Here is a 15,797-nt window from a genome sequence, read left to right on the forward strand (position 1 = left end):
TAAATCAATTAGGTCTGCGGCTAACAATGAATACAATATAGTTGGCCGATTAAATTGTGAAAGTTCGCGATTTAGTTGCTCAACAGTCGTTCAACTTGAAATTGTAAGTTTGTAAGTCTGCGGGAGCTCTTATAGAAATGATGTGTACCTGCTCGATTTAGTAACATTTACACAAAGCAGCAGCTTGAAAATAACCGCATAATACCATTCATATAATATGAATCATATCTTAGCTATTAATAGATACCACAAGGTATAGGTACCTGCATTAAAAAAGCGTAATAAAATAGAAAGCAGACGAAAATAATGGACATTTAATGTACTAGTTCTATGATAAAATCTGTGCATTTAGCTGTAGCTTCTCAACGGTGGTAACTTATTTGAATTCTTGAACACAACAGCTGCCAAACACATATTCGTATAATTTTAAGAATTTCCCACCTCTTAATGGAAAATTAAAGTTTATTTTGTACAATGGAACTGGTGTGTTTCCCTAGTATACAAATACATTTTTTAGCTGTTACATAAATGTTAGGCATTTAAGATTTAAATCTGTCAGGATTTTTTATGTACCTACATTACCTTCTGTTTTCTCATATTGATGGAATGTGAATATATATTGAACAAAATATCACTTCATTGTTCTAAAATTATTCTAAGTGTCCAACTAGCATTTAAACTTGCAGAAGTCGCTATCATTGTAATATTTATGTAAGTTTTTTTTTGCTAAAACTATGCTAAAATTGACATCTTGTGAGGGTTACACAGTGCAAGTGACTTGGCAGAGCGATCTACAAGTTTTATTGCCACTTCATATGGTGGACACTTTGCTTTACCATAGGTATGTGGGCTAAAATTAAATTAAATATATTTTAACGATAATTTTTTTAAAATAAGAAATATCTAACAAGTTCACAGGATGTGTAATCTTCATTAGACTAGTCTAACATTGAAAATCTAAATAGTTAAATTTTTTTCATATAAGGGCGGGTGCATACTGAAATGATTATTATAGGTAGATATTCAGTAGCAAAAAGTATACAACTGGATCAGCATACGAAATAAGGCCTGTACTTCTGCTTATGGTGCCGTGCCGTTAGGAAAAAGAAAATTGCATAGGTGAAGGCCGTGGACGCACAGCAGTTTTTAGAAGCTTACATAGTTGGGACATGTACGTTGGACGATTAAGTGAATCTATGGTGCGGACCATATCTGTCAATGTGCACCCGCCTTATACCCGATTTCACCAATAATCTCTAATATTTAGACTTCCTAATGTGATACTAATTGTAACTAAAAATTATCTAATTACGCCACGCGGCGATTCTCGATTAAGGATGATTCACGTATACTGTATCAGGGCCACGCTGTGCTTCGGTCTTCCTTCAGGCCCCGTTCCCACTTAAGCGGAGCAGAGAGTTGTGTTCAGTCAACCAATCAGAATCTTTCCTCTCCATTTCGCTTAGGACCTAACCTAAGAATTAGGTGAAAATGGGGCCACAGTTTTGCGTACCATAAGGTCCATATTACCATATTACATCGACATTCGACATGGCACAGCACGAGCTCGGCCCGCCTGTGGTATGGTGTAGTGTGAATCAAAATTTAAAGACAAAAATTAGGCAAGGCAAACAAGGCAAGTATAAATATTAATCATTTGCCACGTCGGCTTAACAAGGCAGACTAGACTTTCTTAACGATGGGTTCATTTGAGACATTATCAATCCCAAGTTAGAATTACTTAAATTTGTCTATATAAATAGTTCAATTTACTAGTAAAATTCTTATTTAAATATACTTAAGTATACTGTGTATAATATGTGTGAAGTTAAAATGTAGTACCTACGTTAAGTAAATAGAAATACATAAATAGAAATCTCCCACGAAAAGTACAATTTACTAGTAAATATTATTCTTATTTAAATACACTTAAGTAATATAATTAGTCTATGGTAAGTAGGTATATTATTATCACGTTCACTGTTACACTGTACCACACTGATTACTTGTTAAAATACAGTTTTAAAAATTTCTCTAAGCACGTATATTTATAAAAATACAATTCCTGCGTAAAAAACATTTTGTCAACTTTTACCCTTATAATTATAATTCTAATATAATATTATAATAATAAAATGGTTCTTAAAATATGATAAAATCATCAAGAAATGAATTGTAAAGACGTTATCAACTATAAGAGATAAATAATAAGGGTAGCCAGCAATAGCCATTTTTGTGCATTTATAAATTCTTTGCATCAAATTGAATTTCATTAGAATAGGTAGATCATGTATTTTATTGTATATAATATCTCTATCAAACGAGCAATAACTACAAGTATATTGGTGGCATATTAGTAGGTCGAGCCGTACACGACGAATTGTTTTCAGTAGACCGTAACAGAAAATTCGTATAAGAAATTCCAGTAGATGTTGCACCACGCGATAAAATAGGTGCCTGCCGACCTATGCTAAGAAATACACATACACATTTTAACAAGTGTAAAATTTCATTTAATAGATCTTAAATTACAGGCGATTACATTGATATATCCGTCAAATAATATCTCCATTGTCTATGAACACAAAACATTGTATATAGTCTGTTCACTAACGAAGTGTCGCTACACCCGCAGGCGCATTTATTATTTTGCTTTGCGTCAGCGTAAGCGTGAGTTTCACGTATCCCTATTTTATCGGAAGTATCTTCAGATAAAATAGGGATTTGTTTATGTAGTTTTTTTTAATAAAAATGATTTAATAATTATTAAATAGAGCGTCTCTCAAAATATGCTTAGTGCTTAGTAACCATTTTAAATTATCGACTAACCTAAATAAAATAAGTGCCTACGTCAAATGTTTAGGACGTCACATCTCACTCTTTTGTACGAGCTCTCGGAGCTCTCATACTAAGCGAGCGCTGTTTGATAAAGAGTTGCTGATTTGATTAGTTGGCAACATCCCGCTAATCGTCGCTTTCTGTCGCATCATGTCAGACAAAACACAGTAATGTGCTCACGCCTTTAGAGAACCAGAACTAGCGACGATCCGATCGATACCACCATCGTCCGGTACCAGTATCATCAGGTGAAATTCTGGCTGAAATTAGGTACCACACAAGTATGAGAGAGGCGATAGTGTAGTGTATTTACGCGGCCATGTTCTTGATACGAGCGAGGAGTGCATCACAAGTCTTCTTGGCGTCTCCTAGCAACATGGCAGTATTTGGGTTGTAGAAGATAGGGTTATCCACGGCAGCGTAGCCGACGCCCATCGATCTCTTCATGACTACCACCTGAAATTATTGTTCTGAATCAATTTTTATACTTACATGAACATGTCATCAACATCTGCTTTGTTGTCCAACTATGCGTGGAGAATCTCTAGAGGCTGGGTATGGTGGTGGACAGTGGTATAATTATATTGAGACAACGCTAAACTATTAAGAACGGTATACATTTGTTTGTCATGTAATGTAATGTATCGTGAAATGGAACGCGAATAGTGTGGACGGTACATGAACTCAACACGAAAATGTATCGCAGATATTGTGGCTAATTCCATTGTACACAATCTCTAAACTAAACTAAAATGGCACGTCTAAATCTATTGCTATCCCTTTCATAATGTTGCTTGCGGAAAAGGATAGCATTAGATTTAGACCTGTTAATTTAGTTTAGTTTAGAGATTGTGTACTAGAGAATCGGCCCCATTGTATCCAGAGCTGTTCCACTCAGTCGAACCGATAGCCGACGAATCAGCCCGAGTGTTACTACAGTGCAGTCCACATGCAGAATTTGCGTTAATGTCGCGATACATTACACTACATGTTACCATGTCTGGACCTGCCTTTAGAGGTTCGTGCTAGTCAATCATCGTTGTCCCAAGTAAAACAACGCCCTGGCTTCACTTGAGTGGAATTTCAGAAAAGAAAACTACATGCAAAACCTCAAAATTCTACGCCCAGCAAGAGCTGTAAGTCAATATGTCAGTCAGCCCATTACTTTTTACACGGCTGCGCAACGTGAAGAGTTATTTTATATCTCTATACATTATATTACTCGAGCTGACAAAAAAATGGAATTTGACAAGCCTGTCAAAGCTACATACCTGGTTAGCCTTCCATACTTTAAGCACAGGCATGCCTGCGATCGGGCAATTCGGATCGTCTTCAGCGGCGCTGTTGACAGTGTCGTTGGCACCTGCAACGGAAACATTTTGTTTTTATCACCACCATCGATATCAAGTAGGTTTGTTATAGGGGACAAGCACGAACATTGTGATTATCACATTGCGACCATCGCAATAACTGTAGTTGGCGGAATCCATACTAATATTATAATAATTAAGTGTTAACTTTCACGGCCAATCCGTTGACCCGATTTTGGCAAAATTTGGTACAGAAACAGCTTGCATCCCGGATTTTAACTTTTTCAAACTACTTAACTTTTACTTTTTAACAAGGCTACTATTTCTCCAAAAAAAAAGTCAGAGTGCCCACGGGATTTAAAAAAAAATTGAAACTTAGCGGACGAAGTCGCTGGCATCATCTAATTTAAGATATTTTTGCTTCACATAAGGTGATTACACCGGAAGTAGCTAAAATCGCGGCCTCATTAATTAATTATTAAACGAACTTACCTGTACGTGAAGTTCTATCATAATTATACGAAGTGCTACGTCCGAAGAATTAATAACATATGCATCTTAGATAATAGTGAGAGTGACAACACCTAATCGGAAGCGATTGCGTTATTGATCACATTGTTGCCGTATACACTTTGATGCCACTATGTATATTGTATAGGTTTAGCCAACATACCAATAACAAGCACAAGGTCGGTTTCGGGGAAGTCTTCATTGATCTCCTCCATCTCCAAGACATCGTCATACGGCACCCCAGCTTCGGCCAATAACACGTTCAACTGACCAGGCATGCGCCCTAAAACAAAACGTCACGTGAAGAGGGTTCCGTTCGATGAATATTTAAGTTTCTAGGCACAATTTTGAGAAAGTTACTAGTTATTTGGTTTCCTATAATGTATAAGTACCGTTTCCTTTCGCTATTCGGAGGTAGCCTGGGGCCATGGGAGGGGGGGAGGGGTCGATTTTCATATTTGAGACCCTGAGAGATTCAACACCCAGGACCTCGTCCATCCACTGTCGAACATACTAATTAATCTACAAGTATATAAGGTCAATAGTGCCTTTACCTGCAACAGGATGTATAGCAAAACGCACTTTCTTGCCGATGCCCTTGAGATAGTCCACTAATTCGGCGATCGGATATTGAGCTTTGGCTACGCATAATCCGTAACCTAGAAAATAATTTTACAATTAAATTACAAATAATATTACAATTAAATTAAAAATAAAACTTAACAATTTACTAGTTTTGTAGGTAGTAAGTAAAAAATAGAGCTTCGTCGTTGTGCTGTCGTTGAGACCATAGATAATACACTATGCCTGTTGAGACCGACAAAATGTCATAATCAAATAGGAATGAGTGACAGAGACTACGCTCTACAAAGCCGAAATTCTAAAGGTCGATGTATAATATTTTCTGCCGCGTAGTGTAGCTGTTTTGTTTGGCAGCCATTTTAAGCGCTATTTGTAAAGATCAGAGTATTTTTACTTCAAAAAGTAACGGAGTGTTTTATTTCACAACTTCCAGATAAACTTTAACGAACGAGGTTATAACAGTTTTTGTATTAGAATCTGTCAAAATGTCTCTATCCGATAGATAAAGGTTATCTGGCGGTTGTGAAACAGGCCCTTTGTGTAATATAAGTTACCAGGAGTGATGATAATGGAGGAGGCACGCTCGATGAGGTCTGCGACGGAGTCCACGTTCAGTTCGGTGTGAGTAGCGCCCGCCGGCCGCGCCGACCCGCCCGTGATCATACCGTAGCCGCCCAGGATGACGTTTGGCAGCGAACGGTTCATGGCCTGTAACCAGGATTGGCGATATTTTTTTAAACAATCAAAAAAACACGGCAGGCTGAAAGCGGAACTTTTTCTATATATACATCTACACATTTATTAGCACACTAATTTCTTAAAAGCAACTCACGAGTTTTTACACATCTGCCCAATAAAACGAGTGTTGTTTTGAGGGATCATAGGAGTGTTGTTTTCACGGTATATAAGTTTTTTATTTCACCATAACCTCTAAATGCCTAAACAGATTTGGATGTAGGAGGGGCGCGAGAATCCTGACATCATTCCCAGTGAAACCGGCTATAAAAAAACCATTTGGGGCTGTATGGAACCATTTTTAAATGTGAAAAACAATTTTTTACTTCGTTTTTAGCAGGGCTGTCGCATTTTTTGAACGATTTTTTTCTTATGCAAAAAGGATCTTTGACATTTTGTAGATGACTAGTGGATAAGACAGGCTCATAATTTACCAGGACAGGCTCAGTGTACGACCCTGGTGTAGCAGGCCTTACCTTGCACATGATGTAAGAGAGGATGGCTCCCGAGCTACCAATGAGCGCACCGACGATGGTCATCAGAGAGTTATTGAGCATGAAGCCCTCCGCACACAGCGCCCAGCCAGAGTAGCTGTTCAGCACGGTTATAACCACTGGCATGTCCGCACCTACGACAAAAATGGCTCAATAATAATGCTGGTATGCTATTTATGCATGATACTTAAAACTTATTCACTTAAAACTTTGTGGAGGTATTTTGATGTGCATTTGTGTGTTGGTTACTCTATATGCTTGAACAAATTTGAATATTTATTATACAAATCACAATATTCTCTTTCTCGCGTCGCGCGTATCGGACGTGTTTTTCGTTGCACAGTGTTGTTGCAGTGCGCGTAAAAATTCCGTGTGAGTCATTAGGTACTCATAATGTTATCTTTGACGTGTGGCCCAAGTTAAGGACTATGGCGGGACAAATTATTATAAATGAATTTGTGGCATTTATCCAGAATAAAATAGATATTTTAGACGAAGTAAGCATAGTGCAAATTTGCGCCAGTAATTATACGGATGTAGAGATTGAGGATGGCAAAAGAGCATTATACAGTGCATGTAATGACTGCGGCGTGAGAAACATACAGAGAAAAGGCGAGGACAAAAAAAAGAAGAACATCAAGGATGTTATAAAACTATTAAAAGAAGTTGAACCGGACGTACAACCGATATTTGTGGCGAAGGATCTAAATCGTTTACCACCAGTTTCCTTCGACTATGTGGACGTGACTCGGCTTCTTAAAGATATGGCAATGATGAGAACTGAATTGACAGAATTAAAGACGAAATTCAGCCTTGAGCTGTCAGATTTTAGGACTTCTTTAAACTCGCATATAGAGCGTGGTGTTAAACATACGCCTCAGATAATGACAACGCCAAAAAGTAAGAAGTCTATAACACCTCCCGTTCCGCTACCGCTTGTGAAGGCACCACGCCCTGCACTCGGACATGAAGAAGTTGCACTAAGTCTGCATACGCCGACCTATCGTGACATTGTGCACGGCAAGAACAGCTCGCGTCAAACGAAAGGCGCCCGTATGCTAGGTAACAATTCGGGTGGAGTTCGCAAGGCTGCGGATCGCTCAGTTGTACTCGACGTACCGCCTGAATCTGTAGGAATATCGAAGAATTATACTGACGATGATTTTATAATCGTTGAGAACAAAAAGCGAAAACGTAAACTTACGAATATGAGAGGGACCTATTCAGAACAGTGTAAAATACAAGTCGCTGACCCGGAATGCTCCATTTATATCTCTCGCGCATTGAAAACTGTCACGGAAGCAAACATTAAGGAGCATATCCACGACATGGGCCAGGAGTGTTTAGGTGTTGAGCGTCTGACACAGCATAAAGAAACTTCGTTTAACTCGTTCAAAGTTAAGATACACGCAAATAAATTGAATACATTTTTAGATGCCAATTTTTGGCCTACTGGTTTGGTGTACCGGCGTTACAGAGAACGACAGTTTCGAGAAGCTTCAAAATAACACAATATGGGAAGTACGACCACAACCAATATTACATTAGCTACTTTTAACTGCCGTTCTATTAAAAGATCTGCCGAACAAATTAAAAAATTGTGTTCAAGTGCTGACATTCTAGCTCTGCAGGAGACTTGGCTCCTCCCCCATGACTTAGGATTTGTAAACGAGCTCAGTCAGGAGTTCAGTTGTTTCGCAAAGTCTGCGGTGGATACCTCGGCAGGAGTTCTAAAAGGCCGACCGTACGGGGGTCTCGCATTGATGTGGCGTAAGTCATTGTTTCCTAATGTAGCAATCATAGACTGCGCCTGTGATAGACTGGCGGCCGTGCAAATTGATTTGGGCGGACGCCATGTTCTCGTAATGAGCGCCTACTTACCTTATGACGATGGAAGCGAAGACAGTTTAGCGGACTTCATATGTTGTTTGGGTAACATTGAAGCCGTTATTAGCGATATCGATGTTGAGGCCATCTACGTGTTGGGTGATTTCAACGCACATACAGGCACTAGATTCGGAAACGAGCTTTTAGATTTTTGTGTAGACCACTCATTGGTATGTGTAGATAAAGAAATTTTAGGTCCAGACACTTTTACGCATGTAAATGATGGCAGTGGAGGTAGACGCTGGTTGGACCATTGCATAGTGACGGCTGCTGCACGTGCCACAGTCACCTCCGCGAGTGTAGATCTAAGTGTGTACTGGTCGGACCACTATCCCCTCTTAATAAAGTGTGAAGTGAGTATGATTCCGAGGAAAATTGTGACGTATACAGAAGGCAAGTCGTTATTCGGTGTTCGTTGGGGTAGTAAAAACGACGAGGAAACTAAACTGTATAATAAAAAATGCTGTGATATTTTAAGTAATTTTAGCCTATCTAGTCATTTTGATAATTGTTTATGTTGTAGTTTTAATAGTGTTAAAGTATGTGATACCCATTTGTATTTACTGGACGAATATTATAATAATATTGTTAAGGCTTTGCAAGATGCTGCAAAAATTAGCGTTCGTCACGATGTACGGACCAGGCCGAAAACAGTGCTGGGTTGGAATCGCCATGTCCGTGAGAGTCACCAATCAGCGAGATATCATTTTAAATGTTGGCTGTGGGATGGGAAACCTCAGTCTGGTGAGATATATAACAATATGGTGGAGAGTCGACGAGTATTTAAAAGTAGGTTGAGGTGGTGCCAGAACAACGAGGACCAACTAAAAATGGACATACTGGCTTCACATCAGGCAGATAAAAACTTTGCTAAATTCTGGAAAGCAACAAAGCGTCTTGACTATAAGTCAAACTTACCTGCGAGCGTAGATGGTGAGCATGAACCAAAGTTGATTGCCGAGTTGTTCTCGCACCACTTCAAGGTTGATCCCTTGCCAGCTAAAAATGTACAGCAGCATGGTTCTATGCCCAGTGACTTTAAAAGTATCGAAGGATCTACTCTACTGTACACACCCGATTGTATAGCCAACGTGGTTAGAAAAATGAAGAGAGGTAAAGCTCCAGGTTTTGACGGGCTGAGCATAGAACACATCTTATTTGCAGGTTTCGATATTTTTCGTATTTTGGCGGAATTATTTACTTTTTGTGTAAATACTGGATATTTGCCGAAAAATCTTATGAGAACGTTGGTGGTTCCAATCCCTAAAAATAAAACTGGTGACCTTTCCAGCCTTAAAAACTATCGGCCGATTTCTTTAGGGACCGTTATAGGTAAAATTCTGGAAAGGCTACTACATCCAAGTATAAAAGGTAACGTAAAGGTTGACGACACGCAGTTTGGTTTTCGTTCTGGACTCTCAACAGATTCTGCAGTTTTCAGTCTTAAATCAACAGTTAACTACTACACTAACAGAGGTACGTCGGTTTATGCTTGCTTCTTAGACCTAAGCCGCGCCTTCGACCTAGTTAACTACCAGCGACTTTGGCAAAAACTAACAACATCGAATGTACCCAGTAAGACTGTAGACCTGTTGAGATACTGGTACGAAAATCAGACAAACTTTGTTAAATGGGGCGACGCCATCTCTAATGACTATATATTAGAGTGTGGCGTACGTCAAGGTGGGCTGACCTCTCCGGACCTCTTTAGCTTATACGTAAACGATCTGATTGAGGAACTTAGAAGTACAAGGATTGGTTGTCATATAGGTACAACTTGCCTGAATAATTTAAGCTACGCTGACGACATGGTACTTCTAAGTCCCTCAATCAGGGGACTTAGAAGATTATTGGCCATCTGCGAGCATTATGCAAGGGATCACGGCCTGAAGTATAATGTTAAAAAGACGCAGATGATGTTATTCCGCTCAGGTAGAGGTCCGGAGAGGATTCCGAAGGTTTTTTTAGATGGTGTACCTATTGAAAGGGTGGATCAGTTCAGGTACTTGGGGCATATCCTAACTGAGGACTTGCGTGATAACCGCGATATAGAACGCGAAAGGAGGGCTCTGGCTGTTCGGTGTAATATGCTCGCACGTCGGTTTGCACGGTGCAGTCCTGAGGCGAAGCTGACGCTGTTTAGAGCATATTGTCAATGCTTCTACACGTGTCAGCTTTGGTTCAACGCCACGAAAAGTGCACGTAGCAGCATCAGAGTGCAGTATAATAACGCATACCGCATTCTGATGAAACTGCCTAAATACTGCAGTGCGTCGGGCATGTTTGCTGACGCCAGAGTGCCCGATTATTTCGCGGTTGTTAGATCTCGTGTTGCGGCATTTTGGTCCCGCATCCGCGATTCTCAAAACGAGGTCCTCAGGGTATGCTCTGAGTGCCCTGAGAATCCCATACTGAAGTACTGGCTTGCCGTACATCGTGACAATAACCGTAAATAAAGTACGAACCTCCTATTTGGGGGCAATCTTTAATTTTAATTTAATTTAAATTTTATTATTGTATACTTTATTATTTTCATTTTATTATTATTATTTTTAACAATTGTACATTTGTATTTGTATTTACTTTTATGTATGTCCAAATGGGTTCAAGTTGCCTAAATAAATGACTATTTTATTATTTATTATTATTTATTAATATTCTGTTTTAATTTGTGGCAGTCAATACACACATATAAAATAGATGGCACCACAGGGTCAACCTCTCACCATAGATGCTCAATTCTAAGATACAACAGTGGGACCAGCTGGGTACACAGACAGAACAACAGTCGGGAGAAAGATCTTCCTATATTATGGTTGAGCGCGCATTATGCGCTCCCCGTATAAACTTATTTAAAAATACATTGATCATATAAATTGAGAAGCTGCAACTGTAATATCTAATGATACCTAAACGAAACAAAATCCATACCTCCAATAGCAGCGGTCAAGGTCAGTCCCTGAATGCCACTGAGTATGGCAGCAGCTGACAGTAGAGGTAGACCAGGAGCTTCAGGGAACGCGATCAAAGCGCCGCCGCAGCCTAATGAGCCCGCCAGTAAGCCAGCGTTGATTGCGTGTCTACCCGGCAGCAACAGCGGCGCTGATGACAGTGTGCCTTGCAGCTTGCCGTACGCGACTAGTGAACCGCTATAAATAGAGGTTTAATCAAAGTTTGCCTACACCCAGTGTTTCCATATGTAAATCGAGAATTACCGTGTTGAAGGGTTAAAATTACGGTGTTTCTAGATTAAATTACGGTGGATTAGCTAAAAGAATACCGTGTAACTTACCGTGTCATTTTTAAAAGAAAAAACGTCACGAATTTGCTTTTTAATCAATTATTAATATTATTCTGAATCTGACTCTCCTAGAATAGCAATCTTCATATACGGATTTATTCATATTAATATTTTGTTAAATCTCATTAGTTTTACATTTCACTCCTTCCTAATTGCTTGAATAAGGACGAAAATAGATTGCTGAGATTCGATGGTTAAACCGAGAGCAAGAGAAATGTTGCCATTACGAAATATGCTAACGTGACTGAGATTCGTACTCGTATTACGCAGTATACTATGAATTTTTAACGTGATTTTTGTATTACGGTGACACGGTCAAGGTAATGGCCATATTACCTTGACGGTAGATTAGGGCTGAATTACGGTGCATCTACGGTAATTACCGTGTACATGGAAACACTGCCTACACCCCTAATCGGAACGACACCCTCCCACCGATAAAAGACGCCTTAAGCACGTCCTTAACGACCACGACTATCAAAACATGGCCGAAAATGCACCTTATTTTGTAGGACAATACACATCTACAATCTCTACACAGCAGGTTCCCGATTTCTAACGTGACCTGGACGTGAACTTACGGCTAATTAAGTTCAACAAACCCATTCGTTCCAACGTCATCCCTTAGAAGATGTTGTCTCTCCAATTATTTCTTAGAGCCCTAGGGCTCACCCCTAAACAGACGTCGCGTTTTAGACGATCATCGAGACAAGGACGATCTGTGACGCGTTGCGTTGCGTCATTGCACATAATGCACATGCTACTGGCTAGTGATCCATACTAATATTGTAAATGGGAAAATGTATCTATCTGTCTGCCTGCTAGATTTTCATGGCGTATTTGTTCAACCGACTCTGATGAAATTTGGTAAAGAGATAATTTGCATTCTGGGGAAGGACAAAGGCTAATTTTGGTCCCGGAAATAGAAAGAATTCCCACGATTATCATAAACCATTTAGGTTTGTGAAAATCACCACGTATACGAAGTCGCGGGGATTATCTGATAGTAAAATATAATATGTATGAAAAATTAAGAGACGTCTCACTCACGTGAATGTGATGCCTCCTATGTAAGTGCCAAGGAAGAGCGATGTCTTGAGCGTTGCCGCTGTGGGGTCGAGCGCCATCGCGGGGAAATCGTGCATGTACGTCGCTACGCACGTCAGTACTGCCGCCATGCCTACCAAACTGTACAATTTACATTTTTATTATTATGAAGACTGTTGAGTTCGCGCGCGTCACTCGTTTTGGTCCCGGCAGAATACTAGCGCTCAGGTTTTATTTTTTTAAACCGGCAGCATTAATGATGAGCCGAGGCCATTTAATCTTGTGCCAAGTGGGTGCAAGAACTCATTTTAAGTAATTACTACCTACTAACCATCCATTTTAAGTTTGTTTATACTTTAGGCATAAGATAGACCTAAACTAGTTTTCTTTCTTTCTAATAATGATGACAATAATACATTTTTACTTAGAAACTCTTGATTCTTTCGTTTATCAAGAAGCAGCCACAACCGCCAATATGGCAAATGTTTTTGATACAGTGTTTAAAATGCAATGGTAAATTAGTAGGGCGATTGTCTAAAACCCGCATCAATCATTATTACAACCTCAATTGTTCTGATTGGCTGAATTTGTGCGATTCTTGTTGCAACAATGCATTGTGGCCAATAGTGAGCGAGCATTAACCAATCAGAGATGATTGCGATCGTGACATTGTAGCTGTCAAACAACCGCGGTAGGGCCACGGAATCATGTGAAAGCGTATAAGTATTCATTAATCGACCCCATAAAGAGTATCTGCACCTTGTGTAGACAATAATATCACGCTTTAGCTATCTTATGAACGATTTCTGGTATTTCGATTGTATGTATCTTTGCTTTAAATTGAGAAATGAAATAAAGAAAGTGGTATCAATTGGCTGAGAAAGGCCAAGGCTAGAAAACATTTTGCATTTAATTCTGAGCATTAATTAACTGAATATACCTGTGGAAACCAGCTACAAGTTGAGGCAAGTCAGTAATTTCGATCTTCTTAGCAATAACACTTCCAATAAGGCCTCCAATGCCGGCCACGCCAAGCATTTGCGCCAACACTTCAGCGCTGGGCGTCAACATCCCCAATGTAGCCGCAATTCCTCCCGTAACACCGATCTGTACGAAGTTTACGCCTATTTGTAGTCTAGGTTTCTAATATCTGGATATAGATGTTGCGTGGTGACAAGTAGTGCAACCTCATATTACTAAAGAATCAGCACGGTAAGACGAGCGAAAACCCAAGTGGCCACGTTTAACTTCATTTGTACAGAAACCGTTTAATATTACTGTTTTGACTTTACAACATTTTATTATGAAGGTTACAGCAGACGGGAACATTACTACTACACCTTTTATAAACAAAAAATATAAGTATTTAAAAATTATGATATCAAAAACACAGGAAAAATTATAGGTGCAATTGAGTTTCGTCAATTTTGGTGCAGGAATAATGTTCTGTAAGGTCTTCAATGTCTCAATGCCTTTACAATGATCAAAAGATTGAAGCTTATGTCATCAAGATTACAATGAGCGGGACTTGGGTCGAGTCTTATAGCTACGTCTTAGCTTTATGAATGCCTTTTCTAATCATCGGATGCACTGGCACATACACTTTATATCAGTTTGTACAAAAATCTCTAAACAAAATTAACAAGTTGAAGGAGTGTTCCTCACTATGTTCCAAGAAAAAGTCTTAAGATAGCACTAGGTACTTACTAATAGACCTAGGCTTTATTCGATATCTCAGTGGCTATCTAATTTAGTTGTCCACTAACAAAAAGTTACTAACAATTAACTCTTTCAGTTTTTAACTGAGATGATGTCATAGGCACTGAAACTCGGTGATAGCCTTGTTATATAGTTTAGAGATTATTATAATTTGTAACTGAAACAGGTAATTTCATACTACAGGTACTATTAATAAGTGTAATGTACCCTCAGGGTACTACTCAAAATCTAATAATTTCGAATGTATAAAAATATATAAATCTTACCATTCCGAGGTAGTTTCCTTTACGTGCAGTAGTCTGCGAACTGAGGCCGGCTAAAGCGCCGACGCAACACAGTGATGAAGCGAGGTATGCCATCTGATGTACTTCAGGATATCCCTGTCGGAAAAAGAACCTAAATTTTATTTAACACCAAATACCACCCGAGCGAATCTACTGGTCTCGATTATTTAAAGGGCTAACTGAGCGGTGATTTACTAATGGACTAAGAGCCAGCGAGTGCCAGACCTTCATTAATTTATAAAAGCTGAAAGTTTATCTGTGTATTGTCTGCAAACACTGAAAGACTGGGAGGAAAGTATGTTTGGATGTTCCTTTGGATCATGGTGGCTTTAGAGATAACAGGTAATAAAGGTGTAAAAAATCTTGTGTCAAAGTATAGAGTCTAATTTTTTTTTTATTTTCTTCAGAATAGTGTTAGAAATCACGTCATGCATTGCCAGACATTTAGTATCATGGTAACCCCCTGCTAGACACCCTTAAAGTTCAAAAGTTTAATTTTAAACTTTAAGGGTGTGTGGCAGGGGGTTTAATTTTGAAACAATTCGGTTGTACACAAATATCCTACCTATAGATGTGCAAAAAAGGACATCTAACTTTAGCTATCCTTTTCTAGCTATGAAAAGTGAAAAGGATACGACTACTTTTGGACTTGTCAATGTAGATTTGTTAGGAGATGTGTACACTATTGTATGTTACTTGTTCGGTATTTTTGTTACCTGCATTGCGGTAGTTAGGTATCCTCCAAGCAGCGCTGCGGCAGGAATGGCGTACAGATAACCATATTCTGGTGGGTCTCCTGGTCTGAACAAAAGTATAATAATAACAATAATTGGGTTTATTCATTAGTATGTGGGTTTTACAACAAACATGCAATTTTAGATTTCTGTAGTAACGGGTAAAACGTGACCATCCCTTTAGAACCATTACGTACGGTCGTCTAGTCGCCCGGAAACTCGGTCAACGGCGACCGTTAGAATCTGTAAATTACAGGGTGTAACCTAAACGAAGACAGGTGATAGTACTAATGATTACTGATATGACACAAAAAAAACGCGAAAAAAATATGTAAATAAATCTTATTTCTCTCTCT

At 39.1% G+C, this 15,797-nt stretch overlaps 1 protein-coding gene across 1 annotated transcript in view; it reads right to left on the reverse strand.

Annotated features, from left to right (window-relative positions):
• The window catches only part of Esyt2 (extended synaptotagmin-like protein 2), a 54,734-nt gene that overhangs the window by 23,894 nt on the left and 15,043 nt on the right, over positions 1-15,797 (reverse strand). The window contains exons 13-23 of the mRNA XM_069498338.1: positions 15,424-15,508; positions 14,690-14,803; positions 13,645-13,811; positions 12,708-12,845; positions 11,288-11,505; positions 6,452-6,603; positions 5,795-5,948; positions 5,213-5,317; positions 4,822-4,941; positions 4,110-4,201; positions 3,152-3,294 (exon numbers count right to left, since the gene is read on the reverse strand). Of these exons, the coding sequence (XP_069354439.1) occupies positions 3,152-3,294; positions 4,110-4,201; positions 4,822-4,941; positions 5,213-5,317; positions 5,795-5,948; positions 6,452-6,603; positions 11,288-11,505; positions 12,708-12,845; positions 13,645-13,811; positions 14,690-14,803; positions 15,424-15,508 (1,488 nt within the window). The remainder of the gene's footprint in view (positions 1-3,151; positions 3,295-4,109; positions 4,202-4,821; positions 4,942-5,212; positions 5,318-5,794; positions 5,949-6,451; positions 6,604-11,287; positions 11,506-12,707; positions 12,846-13,644; positions 13,812-14,689; positions 14,804-15,423; positions 15,509-15,797) is intronic.

Source organism: Maniola hyperantus, chromosome 4 (genome assembly GCF_902806685.2).
Source record: "Maniola hyperantus chromosome 4, iAphHyp1.2, whole genome shotgun sequence".
NCBI classification, from domain to species: Eukaryota; Metazoa; Arthropoda; class Insecta; order Lepidoptera; family Nymphalidae; genus Maniola; species Maniola hyperantus.